The sequence below is a fragment of the Lobosporangium transversale genome (genome assembly GCF_002105155.1).
Source record: "Lobosporangium transversale strain NRRL 3116 chromosome Unknown BCR41scaffold_44, whole genome shotgun sequence".
Lineage (NCBI taxonomy): Eukaryota > Fungi > Mortierellomycota > Mortierellomycetes > Mortierellales > Mortierellaceae > Lobosporangium > Lobosporangium transversale.
In genome coordinates, this window is record NW_019029022.1 from 271084 (window position 1) to 287659 (window position 16576).

The 16576-nt window shown below is 42.0% G+C and overlaps 3 protein-coding genes across 3 annotated transcripts; 1 reads left to right on the forward strand and 2 right to left on the reverse strand.

The window, feature by feature from the left end:
- Positions 1–448: 448 nt before the first annotated feature.
- BCR41DRAFT_311419 (hypothetical protein) lies at positions 449–4831 on the reverse strand (the record flags this gene model as incomplete). The annotated part of the gene is made up of 5 exons (XM_022021034.1): positions 449–1201; positions 1303–2422; positions 2543–4175; positions 4306–4476; positions 4627–4831. 5 exons carry the CDS (start codon positions 4829–4831, stop codon positions 449–451), a joined length of 3882 nt encoding a protein of 1293 aa, XP_021877720.1.
- A 2363-nt stretch (positions 4832–7194) lies between these two features.
- BCR41DRAFT_326892 (eukaryotic membrane protein family-domain-containing protein) lies at positions 7195–10723 on the reverse strand. The gene is made up of 8 exons (XM_022021636.1): positions 10008–10723; positions 9749–9930; positions 9507–9649; positions 9246–9399; positions 8980–9133; positions 8704–8871; positions 8309–8631; positions 7195–8203 (listed from the first exon to the last, which is right to left on the reverse strand). The coding sequence occupies exons 1-8, from the start codon at positions 10711–10713 to the stop codon at positions 7469–7471; spliced, it is 2565 nt and encodes an 854-aa protein (XP_021877721.1). The 5' UTR covers positions 10714–10723; the 3' UTR covers positions 7195–7468.
- Positions 10724–10935: 212 nt separating this feature from the next.
- BCR41DRAFT_311335 (ubiquitin carboxyl-terminal hydrolase-domain-containing protein) lies at positions 10936–15908 on the forward strand (the record flags this gene model as incomplete). Its single annotated transcript, XM_022021030.1, has 17 exons — positions 10936–11052; positions 11182–11384; positions 11532–11655; positions 11762–12157; positions 12243–12829; positions 12930–13180; positions 13304–13590; positions 13741–14023; positions 14116–14186; positions 14315–14375; positions 14459–14574; positions 14664–14776; positions 14853–14961; positions 15043–15226; positions 15333–15467; positions 15553–15619; positions 15716–15908. Coding segments are annotated over 17 exons (3297 nt in total), but the record flags the coding sequence as incomplete, so codon positions are not given.
- Positions 15909–16576: the final 668 nt, after the last annotated feature.

Below are 16576 nucleotides of genomic sequence, written 5' to 3' on the forward strand. Positions count from 1 at the left end.
TGGGGAGTCCAGCCCGCCCATGATGCTGACATACATCTGCAATGCTCGCAATATATAAGCTGGATCTGTGTCAATTGCCTTTCCGAGAGACTCGAAAACATCTACAAAGTAGCCTGCTTTGCTCATGTAAAGTTGCGAGAAACAATTCTCAATTCGAGTAATATAATTCTCGGCGATACGCGCCAGATCACCTTGGTCTGCATTGTCTTTGATGGGTAAGGATAGATGTGCAAGACTCTGATCAGAGACGCGGCCATATTGAGCAGTCGCTCCAGAGGCTAGTCGCTCCAAGCGTAAGCAAATGAGCTGAAGCGCCTGCAGAGATGCTGGGTCGAGTGCTGCTACATTGTTCTCCACAGGTTGCTATAAATTCCAAAAAAAGGAAAAAAAAAAAAAGGTCAATTTCTGCTATCTTTGATTGGTAATCGTGGTGTGGCCGACCTATAATTCAACTTACAGTCTCGAGAATAGGATTGCCAACCATGGCTTTGGATGGGTCCATAGCTAAACGACCGGCCAAAAGGCGCGAATAAATCAAATGCAGATTCTCGGGTGTTTCCAGGCCTTTGAGCTTTCTCTCACCAAGATCAATGACACCAAAGCCCATCTTCTTGAGTTCACGTACATGTTCCGCATGAGGGGAATCCGACTGCTCCAAGTCCGGATCATTCAACAAATGCTGCATCACAGTGATCACATCGCTACTAACACAGATCTCACCGCCATCTGCAGCGTCGCAGATTCGAGATGCCCTATTGACCATTGGGCCATAGTAATCCATGCGTCTTGTCACTGCATCTCGATCGCTGACTGGTTGACCCCAATGAATCCCCATACGTACAGAGAGACCTCGATACATTGGTTGGTTTGGGTCTGACGAATTAAATATAGCCCTACACTCTACAGAATCCAAGATATCTTGAGGCCAATCTGCCACAACTAGGAGCTCTTGGACTTTGAAGCACCAGAGCATAGCCGCTGGAACACTGGAGAAGGAGGCCATGAGCGCATCTCCTTCATTCTTGACTTCGTATCCTCCAATAGACCTCAGTTGTCGACGCATAATATGAAAATGCTCTTTAATGGCAATACGCATGGCAGTTGGGATGTTCTCCCATAACTTCGTCGAATTCTTGATATCGGTAAATACCATCGCTACGTCTCCTTGTGGAGGCTCAATCTCAGGTTTAAGATATTTTAGCTAATTGATAGTGGTAGCAATAATAGTAATAAAAGCAATGTCACATTAAATAAAAAAATTCTAGTTACTTTCGATGTATGAAGCACTGGATCATTCAATACGTAACTTACGGTATCAGCAGGGCCTTCAATAGGCTTGGGTCTCTTGTAATTAGGTTGGTGATAATCTAATGCCTCCGACGGCTCCTTCTTCTTGAACAGGTCACCAACACCAATCAACATCACAACCATGTGGTCCCTAGCACCATATGAGATGGCGATGTCTCTTAATTTCTGGGATGCATACATCAGGTCCCCATAATCTCTTTTAGCGGCCTTAGCAATATCCACGGCTGTCGAATACGACATCACATTCCAGAATGCGTTCGAAGCCATAATCAAAAAGTCATCATCCTCTGACAACGTTGTGGCTTCAATATAAGGATTGGGGTTCACGACTGGCACAAGGTGGTACTGACCAAATGATCTCGATATGTCCAGCTCATCGTTCAAAAGACCTTTTTCGCTCACAAAGCCACCAGACCGCTTAATTCTCGAGGCCTCTATTGGATTCCATGGAATATGTTTTTGCGAAATAACTTGGTGCGAATCTGACTTCTTGACCAACACAGCGACAGCGTCCCCAACATTGGCGCAATACAAGGTCACGCCCTTGATATACGCTACCAAGGCGGATACACCCCCCTTACCGTCGTCTTCTGCCAGAGGCCAGAGTTCCCGATCGAGTCCCAAAAAGGTTCGTCGAAGTGCGCTTTCGACCGTGTCAGTACCTTCCAGCTTCTCCAGCTCTAACTTTAAATATACACCAAATCGATCCTTAAGATGATTCGTCATGCTACAGCTTGAGCGGTACTCATCATTTCGACCATCGAACAATCCAAACAAGCTCTCGTCTTCCTTGGTTTGGAATTTTGGATGAACAAGATCCCAGATACAGAGCGTCTCTGAGTCGCCTAGAGTATCTGCCATACCGTACGACATATTATGCAGTGTCGACATGGAGGTTCTGACTCGCCTATCTGCAGAATTCTCAGGAACATTGTCTGTGAGTGTTACATCCATTAATCCCAAGATACGGAGCCTTGTTAGATTTCCAAATTCAGAGAGATTGCCTGGCCGTGAGGTTGCAGCAATGATAGGAACGGCTTCCACATTCTGCCTCTTGATCTGTAGCCTCTTGTTGCCCGACATATTAAGATATTTGAGCTCCAAATTCCAATTCCTAAAATAATGAAAAGTTAAGAAAACCAAATCAGCACCATGTATGTTTCTGGCCTATGTGACAAGAAGAAAGCGTATGATTATAATTGTTATTATAAATATTTTATTCTTTTTCTCATACCAGTTCCAATCGTATGGCCAGTTCGAAATGTTGTATTTGAGCATGTTGCAGCCGACATCCAGGACCCCGAGCCTATTGATCTTACCAAGTTCAGCAGGCAGAGTCGTCAATTTGTTGCCATTCACATGTAGCACACGCAAGTTTCGAAGTCGTTCAATATCTTCTGCTGGTAAGCTGGTCAATTGGTTGCCACTTAGATGTAATTCTAAGATATGTCCTGGGTTAGGAATCTTGCCACGAGGTATCTCTACTATATAGTTGTGACTGAGATTTAGCTCCAGGAGATTTGTAAAATGAGATATTGGGTAGAAAACATCGTCTGGTAGTCGATTGTCGCCAAGGGAAAGGTTAGTCAGAGATGCGGCCAATGGTGGTGCGTAGGGCGCGCGACTAGATGGCGTATTTTGGAGAGGCGCCGGAAGAAGCTTTGTACGTGAAGGCGAGGGGGTAGCCATTGAGGTACCTCCGCTGGCTGTCGAAAGTGAGCCATCTACATCATTTTGCATGGTTGGAGTCGACAATGCTACGGTGCTTAGATTGAGAAGGGCTTGGGCCTTTGGAGGATCAGGGAATGACTCCAGCAAATTGGATGAAGCATTAAGGCTGATGAGAGAGCAACGCCAAATCGCTACAGGCAGCTCGCCTAAACAATTGCTGTGTAAATCTAGTTCAAGTAATGAGTTCAACTGACCAATCTCCTCAGGAATGCTCGAGAGCTGGTTAGCGGATAAAGATAGGTGTTTCAAGCGCTTGAGACAAGCGATTGTTTCGGGTAAGGAGGTAATGCCGTTATTATCCAATTTGAGGACCTCCAAGCTGCATAAATGCTCAAACAAAGTCGGTGCCAAATTTGAGAGCTTATTGGAAGACATATTTAAGAAGGTAAGGGTATTCGCCGTACCCTTGATATTGATGTTCGTCATGTTACATTTGAAGAGTGATGCTTTGGTTAATGATTTGAAGGAGTTGTTCAATGTAACATTTGAGTTGTAATCGATTAATAGTTCCTCAAGCGACGGGAGGTTGTTGATGGAATCTATATTCAGGATGCCGTTTTGGCGGATATCCAGCTTTCGCAAACGAGTGAGCTCAGACATACTCTTGGGAAGGTCGGGCCCAATCCTATTGCCAAACAACCATAGCTTCCTGAGGCGTATGAGACGCCCGATAGCTTCAGGAATATCTGTAAGTTCATTGAAGCTCATATCCAACTCTTCTAATGTTGTTATTTTAAAGAGTGGGGCTGGCATAACTGCAAAGTTGTTGGTTGAGAGGTTGAGAACTCGAAGGTGTTCAAATTGGAATGAATCGGGAATAATTTCCAGACGGTTACTCTGAAGCAGAAGGGTGACAAGCTCTCGTGCCTCCTCCAGCCGTGCCTTTTCTAGATTCCTGATCCTATTCCCACGAAGATCCAGTACTTGTAAATATATAATTGAGCGTATGTTACTAGGGACTCTGTCGAGATCATTGTAAGCCATGCGAAGCTCTCGCAGTACAACGCAGTTTTGAACAAAGTCCAATGGCAATTCCATCCTGTGGTTATGTGAAATATTCAGTCGAACAATATCTTTAGCTCTGAGATAAAGGAATATAGGAATAGTTGGCAGACACTTCCTCTCCAGATTGATATCTGCGTAATTGTGGATGTCCGGAAAATCAGCCTCCTATAAAAGCCAACGGAGGATAAACAAACACGCCGTAGTTTTGTTAGGCTGTGATAATGAGCTTGCTTAGTTGCTTGATATGACCTGCTAATATACAAAAACATACTGTTGTCAAAGGTGCGCTATTCTCCGCAAATGTAAATCGGCAAATGAACCTATTATCCTTGCCAGATAGTTCCTCGAGCTTGTCTTGATCAGTATAGCCATATTGTATCAGAAGCTTGCGAAGAATATGGAGAGGTCTTTCATGAGAGCTTAAAGGACGAACTAGAGGTAAAGATGTGAAGTGGATTCAAAACAAAGAAGCAAGCGCAAGAACAATTACTATCATGGTTTTTTTTTGTTAAATGTAATATGGCCGGCTATTTTGATATAAGAAGAGCAGGCGATCATGATACAATATCCCCGATTCCTTACCAATATTGTTACGAAGCATATAAAGACGAAACTTGGAAGTGTCTGGCTTAAATATTTTCTTGTAAAGGATGGTGCTCAACTCGCTAGCAGTGATGTTGAGTACACAATTGACAGTTGTATAGGTGGTATCTGGTCGAAAGATCCTGATTGTTGAAATTTTCCTGTCGCTACCATATTCCCAATTTTCATAGTCGCTCTGATCCATGTCGTCTGATGCATGGTCCTCAGAATTGAGGCCCCAACTCTCAGGTGGGAGCCACTCCGCGCCTGCAGCTGGTGACATAGTTTTCCACTGGCTGTATTTAGGATCATCTTTAACGCCGGATATATCATTATGATCAACTATGCACATGAGCAAAGTACCCCATATTGAATAATGAAGATAAAAAGTAAAAATATAAATAAAAAAATAAAAATAAAACGAAAGCCAATTATATTAGTTTAAATCGAAGGTTAATAAAATCGGAGCCGTCAGCATTTTAAGATTCATACATGTTTTCATACCAACAAGACTGGGTAATATGACATCCTGCTACAAAAAGAGGAAAAGGATAAAAAAAAGACAGTTAAGAAGGAAGAACTCTCCCCGTAAAAAAAAAAAAAAAAAGTATTCCACACATCACAATATACATTTTTTTTTTTTTTTTTTTTTTTTTAAAAAAATTGCAAAATCACCACAGAGCATCGATTTAAATGAAACACATACTCCTGTGTGGTCCTTTTTCAGACCTTTCCTCCCACTTGTCATTTCACCGTCGTGTCGTTTGTCAGAAGCTCCATAATATCCCATATAGTCATGGTCTGTGAAAAGTGACATGGAAAACGTATGTAGTGTTGAGGTAGGAGGAAGTGTAATAAAATATGGGTCATCGGCTGAACATTTCCGTGATCCTGTCATAAACAAGAGAAGAGTCAACGATGTTAAAAAAATATACTTCAAAGCATAGACGCATTCGTAGCAATAGCCCTTCAATTGGTGCGAAAACCAATTCACATACTATGCTGTAGATTGTTCTGTGATTGTTGGTGTTGGTGCTGTGAGCCAGAAGAGCTATGATGATGCGTCCTCTTTCTGAAAAAATTACGCAGGGGGTTCTTTTTTGGCTCCTTGGCAGGAATTAGGGGCTCCTGCTCCTGTCCTGAGCGTTTCCCATTTATATCGCCCAAATCTGATGATTTTGTCCTTCGATGCGGAGCCTCCGTCACATTCTTGCTTGAATCTGTTCGATGATGGGATCGAATGTGAGAAGGTGGAGTCGTCGGAAATCCACCAGCAAACGGGTGTTGAAGCTGATACTGCTGTTGCTGTTGCAGTTGTTGTTCTGATAAACGATCTGGCGAGGAAGATCTCGAATAGGATTCAGTAGATCGCCGTCTTATATCATCCATATCAAATAAATGACCCTGACTCTGACCGGCTATATTGTGGTGGGATGATTGTTGTTGTGTATAGTTCATGCCATTGTAGGATCCCCCGTTGCTCAGGTTAGTGCTAGTGGACTGAAGTGATCCCATTGATCCAGATAGGACGACTGGTCTGTGGATCCCATTAGTACTGCTGTTGTGGCTATGGCCAGAAAAGGATGCCTTTCGCATGTGGCTATTAGTGAAGAAGGGATCGTATTGTTCTGGTGAGGGTGGCCTGGACGGCGTACGGAAGAAGGATAACAGACCGTTCGATTCGTTGCCATCCTTGGTGTTCTTGCGTCGTGATGCACTTGGGATGATGGGCGTCTGGGCCAGAGCCTCCAAATGGGTCCTGCCATTGTGAGCTCGTAGCCTGTCGCGGTCGTCTGTGTGCGGAATGTAGGGCGAACGTGCATTGTAGTTGTTATTGCTGCTTGTAATGTTGATGCTGCTACTGCTGCCACTCATGCTACCATATTCACTGTTCATTCGGCCGTTTTGTGAAAGTGAGAAGTATCCGGAACCAGCAGAGGGTCTCCTTTCTCCATTAGCAGAGCCACTGGTTGAATCGGTATAGGCCGGGTCTGTGGGTCTGGACGACGTAGAGCCAGTCGAGCCTTTGCGACCATCGCTTAGGCTGGGCTGGGGAGGGGCCATGATGTGTTGACAAAGGAGATGGGTTGAACTGAGAGCAGAGTATGATGCAGAGCGGACCAACACAACACTAGCCAGCAATAAGGAAAAAAAAAAAGGAAGCGTCAGGCCACCGGAAGGAAAAAGAATAAAATAAAAACTATAGGTTAAAAGATGCAATGGGATGGGTTCGGTAAGAGTCGAACGAGTGCAAATAAATGAAAATGGAGAGCGATGAAGATAAAGAATGTGTGTGTGGGAGAGAGAAAGAGTTAATAAAAAAAAAGGATAAGGGATATAGAGAGGGAGAGGACAAGGGCGCAGCGAATGAGATACAGAAATATGAGACTTTTGGGAAGTGAAGAGAGCGCGAGAGCTGGTTTGAAGAGCAAGAGAAAGAGAGAGCTGGGAAAGAGAGGGAAAGAGAATGACAAATAGATTTGAATCGATTTGAATGACAAATGTGAAGAATGGTCTATGGATGATGGTTCGTTTGTACACTCTCTTGCTAGAATAAAATATGTTTGACCATGCTTAAACTCAGGTTTTATTTATTATTTTTTGAAAGAAGCGCTGGTTTAGGACTTAGCGCTATTTCTCTTACAATGACAAGACAAGGGCAAGGGCCAAAGAGTTATCAAAGATGAAGGAAGCGGAGCACATGCAATCAAGTAATCAAGCACAAAGAGTACAGCAGAGTAGTGTGAGCCACTGATTGATGCATCGACCATGCATGATCAAGATTGACAGGACAAACAAAACATTTGAATCAATGGCGCCAAATCATTGGTCAATTCCAGTTCTATGGAATCCGCGACTTGAAAAGTGTATATCGGTCAATAGTATCAAGTCCAGGAACCACCCGTTTGTCGCCCCCTAATACATACGCGTCTCCATTTGCATGGCTTGCTCCTCTTCCATCCAGCAGATTAGATACCGCTGCATTTGCTGCTTTCTCTTCTAGCGCTGCGTTCGATTCACGGATCATCCGATCTGTCTGCCTCTCTGATTCCTCACGCGCCTCCATCGTCAGATATCGATGATGTGCAAATCCAAGTAAATTGATTCCAATCAGCATCTTGAGCGCCACCAAACATGCATACGTCGCCAAACATACCAGTGTTACAAACGTGTAGTCCATCACTTTGCGGCCCAATTCTTGTGATATACCTACACGATGCGCCCACCCCACTATCATATGGACCAGTACATATGTACTTTGGCTCAGGGTTGCACCTGCGAACCTACAAAATGAGGCGAAAGCCTCAACAATACCAGAAGATGCCACTGCAAATCCTGACGAAAAATCTATTGGAGGCATTGTCCAATGGAGGGTCATTTTTTCAAATGACACTGCACTTGCTGTAACAGTCTCGGCCATAATGGCAGAAGCTGTATTCATGTCCCCTGAATGGTTCGAAAAGGCCATTTGTAGTGTCTGAGTGGTCACACAAATGACCAGACACGCCAATGGTAACGATGCAAGTCCAATACGACGGGACACCATAGGAGATTGGTCAACAAACATCTGTTGTTGCTGTAGGCCATTATAGTCCCAAATAAATATTTGTTAGTTTGTAACCAGTCTGTCAGTTATCCATTTAGTAAAAATATAAATAATGATAGTAATATAAAGGCATACGTTTTTGCGTCCCGCAAGGCGTGCAGGGCTGCCTACGACCAGATCTCTGCTTAGAATATCCACAAATCGACCATAGACACTAGGACGAATCTGATTGAATTTTGTGATGAAGGCATGCTTCAGCCAGTCGACTAGGGTCTCGCATCCCAAGACAAGGAAGCATGGAGTCAACAGACGTGCCATGGCTGTCATAGACGAAAAGAGTGGGACAAAAGACTGAGGATACACTGAGAATGGAGAAGGAGGCGAGGCAGATAGTTCCACCAGGTTCCGGATAGTGATAATGGCTACAAAGACTGATAACTGAAACCTTTCCACAATGTCTAAAAAACGGAAAAAAAGCTTAGCTTCTTACAAAAAAAAAAAAAAAAAAAGACCACAGGCTGCATCCTTACCGCTACAACTCAGTTGAAAAAGGTTCTCTTTTTCAAACTTTTTAAAGACACTGCCCTTGATTTCTACAAATTGATTACTAATCAGCAATGTCAGAAGTGCGTTTGAATACGAGTTGACAGCCACATTAAGCGTGACCATTTGGTAAAACAAGACCATCGTATGTGCCACTATTGAAAGCGGAAGGAAAAAGAAGAATTTAGTGTGCTAAAATCTTACCAAAGTGCTGTTTAACAAAAGCAAAAAACAAAAACGATAACGGATTTTGATCGGCTTACAGATGTAAAAAATCGCCAAAATAACAAAAGTTATCGGTCTTGCGTGCCTAGAGGCCGTGAGACTTGCTTTAGGAGGATGGTTGCCTAACGTTGCCTTAGAAAACAACGAATCCAAGATATCTTGACCAAACGAGCAACAGAGCCGATCAAAGATCTATAAATTAATAAATATAAAGGAGATTAAGATAGTAATAATGTTAATAATAATAGAAAAAGGCCAATGACTTAGCGAACATCCCAATGAAAAGAAGTTAATATTAAGTTACCTCTAAACAGTTAAAGATAGCGTACAACTTCATAGCATTCTGGCCGCGAATAAAATGATATGTCCTTGAAGCGTCGACAGACTGAAGGATTGTGCATGCTACAACGACCAATGTCACCTTGATCAAATCGCACTTTTGTGACGATTTTAAACGGCTGAAAAAGTTTTCAGGAACAAAAATCAATTGGTGTGTTTTTTTTTTTTTTTTTTTTTTTTAAAAAAAAAAAAAAACATTGCGAAAAGTAACTCAGACGTAGCTTACGTTCTTTCCATGTTTTTTGAAAACCATGTTCTAGAGAAAATGTACCGGAAAAGCGCTGCTGTCGCAAGTAAGAACCTTGCTGGTAAAATCGTAAATGTATAAAGGAAAGAGTCCAAGCACACAAAATAACCAAATGTCAGCATCTAAAACATTTAGATACGTTACATGTGTGAGCAAGTCCATCTGTAGATTGTAAACTTTATAGTAAGCAAGTGTAATATTCCCATTCTCTCCATATATACCTTTTCGAATGCAATGGGAACACTGAGAAAGTTAGCCACTCGTTCTCGTTTCAATTCTTGTGTGGTTTCGAAATCCGCTGCGGTTAGCTCCTCCTTGAGATAGTCCCAAAGGGTAACTGTTGGGTGATTGGACGGCGATATTGACCCCAATAGATCCTTCAGCTTGATATCATCTAACAATACTTATTTAGCGCATTGCGTAAGTATACCAAACCAGCAAAACGACATTTGACTTAAATTATATATATCTGCCATATACCTTGTGAGCTCTCCGGTCCATTGATCGTAGCCTCCGGTACCTTAAGTATCTGGGTTAGCTCATGTTCAAATACTTTAGTTGGACCAGTTGCCTTGGAAAGACTGGAACATCCAGATTTGGACTTGATGTTATCTTTGTTACTCTCCATTGGATTTTGCGGACCATGTTCTTCCTGTTGTAATTTGATAAGTTGGATGTCCAAATTTTGAAGGAATTCACTTTGTCTAGGAGTGGCTGTTCCTTTGGCTACTTGAGAGATATCACTTTGTGGCAGCTCAGGTTTCTCATACAGGTTGTATTCTTCTTGAAATTGATGAGCTTTTTGTTGTAGCGTTCTGTGCTGAGCAGGTTCACTCGTTTTATTGACCTGTCCAGCTTCAATCTGAAAGTTGTCTCGGCCCCGAGTCAAAGATAAGGATGAGTCCGCTATTGAAGCTTTACTATATGAGTATGGTGCTGCGTTGCGATGGCTGTAGTTGATATTATGGCTATTGGTGATAGACTGAGCAGAGGTGTATTCTTTTCTCTCGGTTAGAGCAGATGAGCGGGTGTCGACGCTGGAATGTTGTGGTGATGACGGTGTACTCTTGAACCCTGCTTTCCATGAATTCCTAGATTTCTTCTTGCCATGCTTTTTAGCAGGCCCATTGACATTGGATTGCTGTTGCTGTTGCTGTACGATTGGTGAGAAGGCTGGCATAGACATGATACATTCTTTGTGCACAGAGAAACACTCAACACTCGCTTTTATCATAAGTAATTAGCCCAATATAGCTTTGCACGTGATTTATGTTTGATTCGCGTTGTCAGATAGCACAATGCATCTATGCATCTTTTTCTGCATGTTTGCTTCATCCTTTACACCAGGTCAAATCACTCTTGATATTTATACTAAAAAAAAAAAAAAAAAAAGTGCGGTAATAATAATATGGCCGATATTCCATTCCGGCCGCTCAACGTCATTCCTGGAATTGATCCAGCTACACCAGTAACTTGTGTGAAATTTGATCCTCACCATGAACTTGTCTGGACTGCAAATGAAAATGTAAAGTTATTGGGCTTATCAATGTTCAAAGTAGTGTCCCACTGGTTGTGTAATTGCGCGGATTCCAAGGTGTCCTAGTCCATTCATTTTTCTGACATTTGACATGCCTTCTAACACAATTATGAACAGGGATATGTTTCGTCATATTATGGATCTGGGCTACAGCGTTACTCCAGTTATAAGGCACACAAAGGGTCTGTTAGACAGATAATGATTTTAGATCGCGGTATCGTCTCAATTGCCAAGGATAGCATACATTTGTCAAACAGACGTGGATTGGCCAGCTGGAACTTGACGCAAGTTTATTTCAATTTTTTTTATTTTCTTATTCTGTTTTGTCAACGAGTTGATTATGCTGCATGCTTTGGATCTCTAATTATTGGCGACATTTTTTCTTTTTTTTTTCTTTTTTTTTATCCGCATGTCCATTACAGCCGCTAATGATATCATACTTTCATTCTGGTGTAACTAATTACGAGTAGTGATGACGGGGCACGGGATTTGCATTCGATGGCTCTCATGGGTAATGCAGAAATTGTTGTAGCTGGTCAACAGGACAAAATTCTTACGATCAATATGATCCGAGGCACGATTACCAAGACGGTAAATTAAGTTTATGTTGAATCATTATACTATGGGACACTCATTTTACGTGATTGTCTTGATACAAATCATATTCACAAAAGAAGCGTTGCTCGTCCTCTGCTAGGTCGATACAGAGTCTGAGATTGTTGTCATGAAGAAATCTAGGTTGCTAGTTTGCGGATCGACTCGTGGCGATTTGATCTTACACGACCCGCGTACACTTGCAGTAGAACACCGAATACAGGCGCATACAGGAACAATCTCTGATCTAGATGTGTCTGGAAATCTTATTGTAACATGCGGATTCTCAGAGCGTCAAGGCACTTTAATTATTGACCCTTTAGTCAAGGTCTACGATATGAGAACAATGCGCTCGCTGGCTCCAATCCCTTTTCCAAATGGTCCTTCATTCCTCAAAATGCACCCGAAGCTTTCCACAACTGTATGCATTGCCTCACAAACAGGGCAGTTTCAAATGTGCGACGTCGGCAATTTTACAACTGGAATTCAATTCTACCAGGTTAGATTTGCTATATTGCTGTATAGGTAAATATTATGTATTAATTTGGGCGCTGATAGATCTTCATCTGATTTTTTCAACCTAGATCAACACTGCGAGCTATGTCAACTGCTTCGATATATCATATAGTGGTGAACTTGTGGCACTTGGCGACGCTAGCAATGTTGTACACATTTGGGGCGATAAACAGGAGCCAAAAATGAATCATTTTTCTAGTCCTATTGATGCACCCACAATGCCTATGCCTCCGACAATTGCAGTGGGGGACAGCGACCCACTTTCTTCCATCGGGATGCCTTATTATCAGGAACAGTTACTGTCTGCATGGCCACCAAAGACAATATACCCTGTTGGAAGGAAACCTCAGCCAATACCGTCATCGATTCTGGACAACATGAAGATGATTGACTTTGTGGGCTATGCACCCAACCCTGGACTCAGGCTTAGGAACCAAGCACCATCACTTCCCAAAGTTAAACTTCGTGATACACCAAAGTTCCGAAGCGAACAACAGAAGGAGCTCTATTTCGGTAAAAGAAAAGGCTCGACAGCTGCTATGTTCGATCACGACAATGAGGAGGATGTTGACCTGGCAACCGGTATTGTCCCAAAATATTACAAACGCGTTGAGATCAAATACAGCAAATTTGGTGTTGAAGACTTCGACTTTGGGTAAGTAAAATAGACATCTAAAATCTTTGTTCATGGCTATTATATCTAAAATCTCCTATGGGTCTAACAGTTTTTTCTATACTGATGGCTATACAATCAGTTTCTACAATAAGACCAAATTTGGCGGCTTGGAAACACATATTGCCAATTCATACTGCAATGCACTTTTACAAGTTTTGTTTTTCACGCCTTTACTGAGGACACTCGCCAAGGCCCATATTGGTCAGAGCTGTCCAAGGGAAAACTGCTTGACCTGCGAGTTAGGTTTCTTGTTCCGTATGCTTGAAGACTCTAATGGTCAGAATTGTCAAGCAAGGAATTTCTTACGTGCATTTAGCACCATCCCGCAAGGTTAGAACAACTCAACCGCTTGAGTTTCTACCTCTTCATATGACTGACCATGTCTCTCTTGCTCTTTATGCTCTGACCATCATCTCACCGCTTCCACATCTCTACTTGCCTCCTCCCTCTAAGCTTCGGCACTTGGCCTCTTTGAACCAGACGAGCCTGATACCAAGACCATGTACTCGTCTTTAATTCAAAACTTCAATCGCTTTGTATTGGAGCAGCTACATCAAGAATGTAGTTTAGACAGAGTTTCAGCCTCTGCAACGCTTAATCCTCTCCCCGTGTCAGCTCTATCACCAATTCAACAGATCTTCAGCATAAAGACATCAAGCACTAGTATTTGTGGTCATTGCGGGCTCGAGGAGGAAAGGGTTACCTATCCTTTCGTGCTTGATTTGTTGTGGCCTAAACCAGTAGGTGTAAAGGCTTCTAATAAAGTTGGCTGCTGACAGGTTTTTAGAAATCGAGATAATACAAAACACTAACTTGATCGGCGCTACATCCATATGAGATAGGCAACTGCTTCGAATGCTCATCAGTCATCCAAGATACATCATCAAAAGACCAAAGAGATCCAACAGCCCATGTTATTTTCAGAAATCTTGAAGGCTTCCATCTGCCGCGAATCTCACAATCGAGTTTGGTGTTCTCAGTGCCAGCAATATCAGCCTACTACGAATAAGAAGACACTCCAGGATCTTCCATTGGTGCTCAGCATTAACACAGCTCTCAATCCTAAAGAACCTAACCCAGTTTCATGCGGTGTTTTCCTGGACGAAAATGGAAAGGGTTCACAATGGCTCCCTTTACGGTATGTAGAAGAACCTCTGTCGCCTATTCATTGCAGTTAATATACTCTTCTTAGTGAAGCTTAATTATGAAGGCTAACTGCGCTTTGAGTTTTCTTTATAGGTTTACGGTGGGTGTGGATGATAGAGGCGTCCACGTATTTGAGAATACAACTGCGGATAGCTCAGAATTTTCTTTGTGTGCCGAATATGAATTGACTGTAAGTGGGTTTGATAATCTTGTAAATTAAAGATATTGTTTAACGAAATTACCTTAATGAATAATCGGATTTTTTTATTTTATTTTTATTTTTATTTTTATTTTATTTTTATTTTTACACTGTATTAGGCGGTAGTGAGTCAAGTTCAGCTTGCTAATGAAGTAGCGCATCTTGTATCGCACATCAAAGGTAAAAGTCATGCCTTTTCTTTTTTTTATTTTTATTTTTTTATAATCGCTAAATTGTGAGAATATTCACATCGTTGAACATAGTGAACTCTGACAATGATCCCGAGCTCATGGAGCGATCGTCATGGTACATTTTTAATGACTTCTTGGTCAAGAATGTTCAAGACGGTGAAGTATCGCAGTTCCCTAGTGCTTGGAAGGTAAAGGGTTTTTGCCTTTTTTTTTTTTTTTTTTTTTTTTTTTTTCCTGTTAATACATTTAAACTCAACCCTCACTGCTTTCTGCACAGGCACCATCGATTTTTTATTACAATAAAGTCAGCGGTGGGGATCCACCTATTATTTCAGAGCCAGCCTCAGAGCTTGACACCAGCATTCTCCATGTTGATCTCTCTATCTCCAAGTAAGTTACGGGAAAAAAATGATCTGGAAAGTTTAGATATATAAGACCCTAAATAATAATATTGTCTTCACTACAGATACCGTGATCCAAACTATGTCTTCTATCAGCTGCTGAGGCCTGAAGAGATCAAGCCTGGGCAACCGATGCTAATTGCAATCGACACTGAGTTCGTTGCGCTAAGTCGAGTAAGTGGGATATATTCTTATTATTTATTTATTTCTTTAATACACAAAAATATTAATTGCTTTTTTCATATGTTTCTGTAGGAAGAAACTGAGATTAGGAGTGATGGTACAAAATCTCTTCTTCGACCACCAAGAATGAGTCTTGCGCGAGTGTCTGTTCTTCGGGGAGACGAAGGGCCGCTTGAATACATGCCCTTCATAGATGATTATATTGCGACTTCAGAACCTGTAGTCGATTACCTTACCGAATTTTCTGGCATACAACGTAAAAAAACTCTCTTATGATTGAAGCTTAGAGTGTTGGTTTGAAGCGCCAATGCTTACTTATCATACATACACCTCTGTTCTGTCTATTTACATGTACTGTGCAGCTGGTGACCTAGATCCTAATGTGTCAAAGCACACACTTGTGCCATTGAAAGTCGCATACAAGCGACTTCGTGTTTTGGTCGATATGGGCTGCATATTTGTTGGACACGGCTTGAGACAAGACTTTCGTATAATCAGTATGTTATCTTATAACAAGAAATACCACCTTAAACAAGCAAGAAAATTACTAATATTCATTCAACATTCTCGAACTTTTAATAGACATCCTTGTACCTCCAGAACAAGTCAAGGATACAGTAGATATTTTTCATATCAAGAACAGACAGAGGTATAGCAAGATGAGCTTTAATTGCTTCCTGCAGGGTTTAACTGAATGAAGATACTGAATCTTTTTTTTTTTTTTTTTTTTTTTTTAACAAATTAGAAAAATTTCATTACGTTTCTTGGTGTGGTATCTTCTTCATCAAGATATTCAGTCTGAAACACACAACTCCATTGAGGATGCCCGTACAGCCCTAGCGCTTTATAAAAAACATTTAGAGCTAAAGGAAAGCGGTCTCTTTCAAGAAGTTTTGGAGGATATCTATAATGAAGGTCGTAAAACAAATTGGAAGCCCATTCCAGGACAATTTCCAGCCCCCTGGCCTCGAAGCTCGACTCCAACATCTTCCTCTTATGCCACATTCCAGAATAATCCTTCACGGCCTGGAACACCAGCCACGCCATCCCCACTTGGAGCAGGCCTTTCAGGGACATCAGGGGCACCAGCAGGGATAGTGATGAATCACCCAGCCTCTGTTAACAATAATACAATATCCACCCCTCCTCCGGGTTTGGCAGTGCAAGGTGTGTCTACTCGAATGTCTTTTCAGCCCCCCCATGGCCCAAGCTCAATTCAGCATCAATTTCAGCATCAATTTCAACAACAACAGCTGCAGTTACAACAGCAACAACAACAGCAGCAGCTCCAACATGTAGTAACTCAGCAGCAAATGTATGCACAGCAGCAGCAGCAGCAGCAGCAGCAACAAAAACAACATCAACTTCAGTTCCATCTTCAACAGCAGCAGCAACAGCAGCTTCAGCAACAAGTTCAGCAACAACATCAACAACAACAGCAAAATTGGATGGGACATGGTTACAACTTCATGATACCAACACAAACAATGCATCAACAGACACCGGATGCACAAATGTATCAACACCAGCACCAACAGCAACAGTATCAACAACAACATCAATCACACCAACAACAGCAGCAACAGCAGCAACAACATCAACATTT